At 46.3% G+C, this 3,950-nt stretch overlaps 1 protein-coding gene and 1 long non-coding RNA gene across 2 annotated transcripts in view; both read left to right on the top strand.

The window, feature by feature from the left end:
• The window catches only part of LOC113208314 (gastrula zinc finger protein XlCGF8.2DB-like), a 57,613-nt gene extending 56,087 nt beyond the window's left edge, over positions 1-1,526 (top strand). Inside the window, exon 4 of the mRNA XM_026425267.2 lies at positions 25-1,526. Coding sequence (XP_026281052.1) covers positions 51-1,073 — 1,023 coding nt within the window. The 5' untranslated portion in view covers positions 25-50 and the 3' untranslated portion in view covers positions 1,074-1,526. The remainder of the gene's footprint in view (positions 1-24) is intronic.
• LOC127750258 (uncharacterized) overlaps positions 1-3,950 on the top strand; it is a 25,668-nt gene that overhangs the window by 5,347 nt on the left and 16,371 nt on the right. The gene's annotated exons all lie outside the window — the stretch shown is intronic.

Raw genomic sequence — 3,950 nt, 5'->3', positions numbered from 1 at the left:
TTAAAATAAACTCATGACGTGCAGGTGGTCATCGACACACAACTGTCACAATGCCAGTCCAATGTCCACTTTGCAACAGACGATGCGCCTCGCAGAGTGCCTACGTACAGCACATGACAGTTCACACGGGAGAGAAGCCGTTTGAGTGCACCGTGTGCCACAAGAAGTTTTCTCAGAGACATTACCTAAAGATACATCTCCGAACTCACACGGGGGAGAAGCCGTTTGAGTGCACATTGTGCCATAAGAAGTTCTCCACACCCCATAATCTGAAGTCACATCTCAGAACTCACACGGGGGATAAGCCGTTTGAGTGCACATTGTGTTACAAGAAGTTCTCTCAACCCCACAATCTGAGGACACATCTCAAAACTCACACGGGAGTTAAGCCATTTGAGTGCATAGTGTGCCACAAGAACTTCTCTGAAGCCTGTACTCTAAGTACACATCTCAGAACTCATACGGGGGAGAAGCCATTTAAGTGCACAGTGTGCCTCCAAAAGTTTTCTCAGGACAGTCACTTAAGGAGCCATCTCAGTACTCACACGGGGGAGAAGGCGTTTGAGTGCACAGTGTGTGACAAGAAGTTCCCTTATCCTCATAGTCTAAAGACACATCTCAGAACTCACACGGGGGAAAAGCCTTTTGAGTGCACAATGTGCCACAAGAAGTTTTCTCAGAAAGTTCACTTACAGATTCATCTCCAAACTCACACGGGGGAGAAGCCTTTTGAGTGCAGAGTGTGTCACAAGAAGTTTTCTCACAGACCTCACTTACAGATTCATCTCAGAACTCACACGGGGGAGAAGCCGTTCGAGTGCACAGTGTGCCACAAGAAGTTTTCTCACAAGCAAAATCTGAGGACACATCTCAGAACTCACACGGGGGATAAGCCGTTTGAGTGCACAGTGTGCCACAAGAAGTTCGCTTACCAGTCTCACTTGCCGAGGCATCTCCGAACTCACACGGGGGAGAAGTCATTTGAGTGCACAGTATGCGACAAGAAGTTCTCTCGTCCTGATACTCTGAGGACACATCTCAGAACTCACACGGGGGAGAAGCCGTTCGAGTGAACAGTGTGCCACAAGAAGTTTTCTCAGAGACCTGACTTGAAGAGTCATCTCCGAACTCATGCGGGGGACAAGCCACAAGAAGTTGTCTTTTAAACGACTCTTAGAAACACTTCATCCAAATCACACGGTGGGGAAGCCGTGTGATTACGCAGTATGGTATAAGAAGTTCTCTACAGCCCCCCCCCCCCCACCTCCTGTGTGTTTTTGAGTGCGGTTTGTGCTCAGTGTGCTAGACAAAGCTTTTGTATGTAACTAAAAGCATGTAATTCTTTGACGATAGTTGTTCAACGATAGGCTCAATTTGAATTTAAATTTACTGTGAGTTTACAACGTTTATGAAAAGCCGTTGGTCACGTTCATTTATTTGATTTTCGGTATAATTTTATTTGGGAAAGAACCATCACTCTCCCGTCAGAATCTGCTGTAGTGAAATCTGTATTCATTAAAATTCTTTTATGTATAATAAACATTTTAGCAAAACTAAATCGCAATCTTTTCAAATCGACTGAGCGACAGCAAGCTTTTGCCAACAACAAACTAATACGTTCTTCTGTTTGGTTACTCGTTACCTAACTCAAGGGAGAATAGAGAGATGAAAATGTAAAAGATTGAGCTTTAACATTTCAAAACAGCTAGGCCAACAAACTTTTACACACTTTGACGCCGTGTTTATATCGACTTTACCCCGGCGTGCGTTCACTTTTTAGGACAGAAGCAAATAAATGTATGCAATCGTAGTTACACACTTTGAGGTGCATGCATGGCCATGGGGTTCGTGTCCGGCAGCCACTGCTCACCTGCCGGCGACCCTAACGATTTATCGCAGTCTCTGTAGCCGGTTGATTTGTGCGTTTTTGAAAGAGCTTGACCAAGCGAGGGGGGTGCACTGTTCAAAAACCTGCTGCCCTCCTTACGCTGTTGACTTTATTATGGATTTTTGTTTTGTTTTCGAGGGTTCTCTCTTATCGATCGCGTAAATAAAACACGCTCTGTATTTCGCTGTTTTCTAAAAAGCTTGAGAATAGTTATATTTTCCTTATATTTTTTTTCCTTTTGTATCTGCCTTCGTATGAGTCGTCCATGAAAATGGAATTGATAATGCGGCATTTGATTTTGGAGCGCGTTGGTGAATGGGTGAGTGCGTCGGACGGTGCGACCATCGAATTAGGGGATACTGTCCTTCCCTTTCTTTATCGGGTGCCGCCTCACCGCCGCGGTCCATGTATGGGGACTATGGCCGGACAACCGGCTGGACATCACAGCATGCTGCGGTGTCAACGTGTTTCTCGAGTGTCTTCTCTGGGAGAAAGGACATTAGCCCAGGCCCCCTAGGTTTTTGACGGGACAAAAATTGTACAAAAGGTCTGAAAACGGTTTCTGGTGCAGTTGAGTGTGCTGATCACGCTCCCGCAAAGTTCCCTAAAATTGGTTGGGGGGAACTCGAGTTATTGAACAAAAAGGGCCTAAATGCAGGGTTCCGCGTTTTTGGCTCTATCGTCGAAACTATTTGTGCTAGGTGGACGGGATGAGTGTCAAAATGTTCGGAAAGGAACGGGGAATAAGCCTCAACCAACACAAGTCGAGCGCAAAATGTATTTCTAACCAAAAACGCGAGTCGAACACAAAAATTTTATTTTGACTTGTTCAATTTTTAAAATCTCACGTCATATCTTCTAAACGCGTGGGGAACTTTAATGACAGCCCCGAGGAAACGCTGTGCGCTCATCCTTCAGCTAGATGACGCTGTTTTCACATTCACTCTAGCTCTAACCGTTCACGTTCAAATCGCTTTGAACTGAAGCCGTGCAGAGCCGCCCGCGCGGCCGCGCCGCAGCCGCGCCGCTGGAGCCCCGCTGCTTCCCCCACCACCCAGCGCGCTCGCTCTCACTCGCACGCACGGGAGGAAGAAGGACAGAGTAGCGCGCGCGCGCCCGAAAAAGGGGAGTATGAAATGTGAAATATTTAACGTTTAGAAAATACGGAAGCTATTTTGTTTCCATGCATCGGGTAGGCCAAAGTGTCCTCTCCATTCCGGCATCAAAACTGCTCCGGGAACTCTTATGGCAAGCGTGTGCACCGAGGAAAACCCCGGCTGTGCACTTTGGCGCAGAACGGGTACCTCGGGTGAACGGTGAAAGGTACAATACTCAAAATGGGCGCCATTTGACGAGGAAAGTACCTCCTTTCTAATGGTATCAAACACCTTACCCGAATATCTAAAGAGCCCACGGAAATGGAGGAAAATCGATTTTGAACACCACAAATGAAGATTTAAAAGGAGTACGCTGTACAAAAAGTCGTAATCGAGAGCTCAAATCGAAAAATGGAAGAGGAAGTACCCCTCCAAAACCGCACATTCTCCGTCCAGTCTACATATCAACGGGGCGTTAAACGCACAGGTTCAAGAGATTTCGGCACTTTAAGGTAAAACTTAAGCATTTCCTAGTAAAAGTTCTGTCTGATTTCGAAGGAGTTCCGAAGGGGTGAGCGCCCCGCTGAGCAGCTTATTGAATGAAGAATGCGCGGTTTTGGGGGGGCACTTCCTCTTCCTTTTTTCGATTTTAGCCCTCGATTATCCATTTTGACCCTCACATGTAAAGATTCTAAATGAGTACGCTGTACAAAATGTTGTTATCGTCAAAATGGATAATCGAGGGCTCAAATCGAAAAAAGGAAGAGGAAGTACCCCCCCAAAACCGCGCATTCTTCATTCAATAAGCTGCTCAGCGGGGCGCTCACTCCTTCGGAACTCCTTCGAAATCAGACAGAACTTTTACTAGGTAATGCTTAAGTTTTACCTTAAAGTGCCGAAATCTCTTGAACCTGTGCGTTTAACGCCCCGTTGATATGTAGACTGGACGGAGAATGTGCGGTTTT

The sequence above is a fragment of the Frankliniella occidentalis genome, unplaced genomic scaffold (genome assembly GCF_000697945.3).
Source record: "Frankliniella occidentalis isolate FOCC.00 unplaced genomic scaffold, Focc_3.1 Scaffold159, whole genome shotgun sequence".
Taxonomy (NCBI): Eukaryota; Metazoa; Arthropoda; class Insecta; order Thysanoptera; family Thripidae; genus Frankliniella; species Frankliniella occidentalis.
This window is presented reverse-complemented; position numbering and strand designations above follow the sequence as displayed.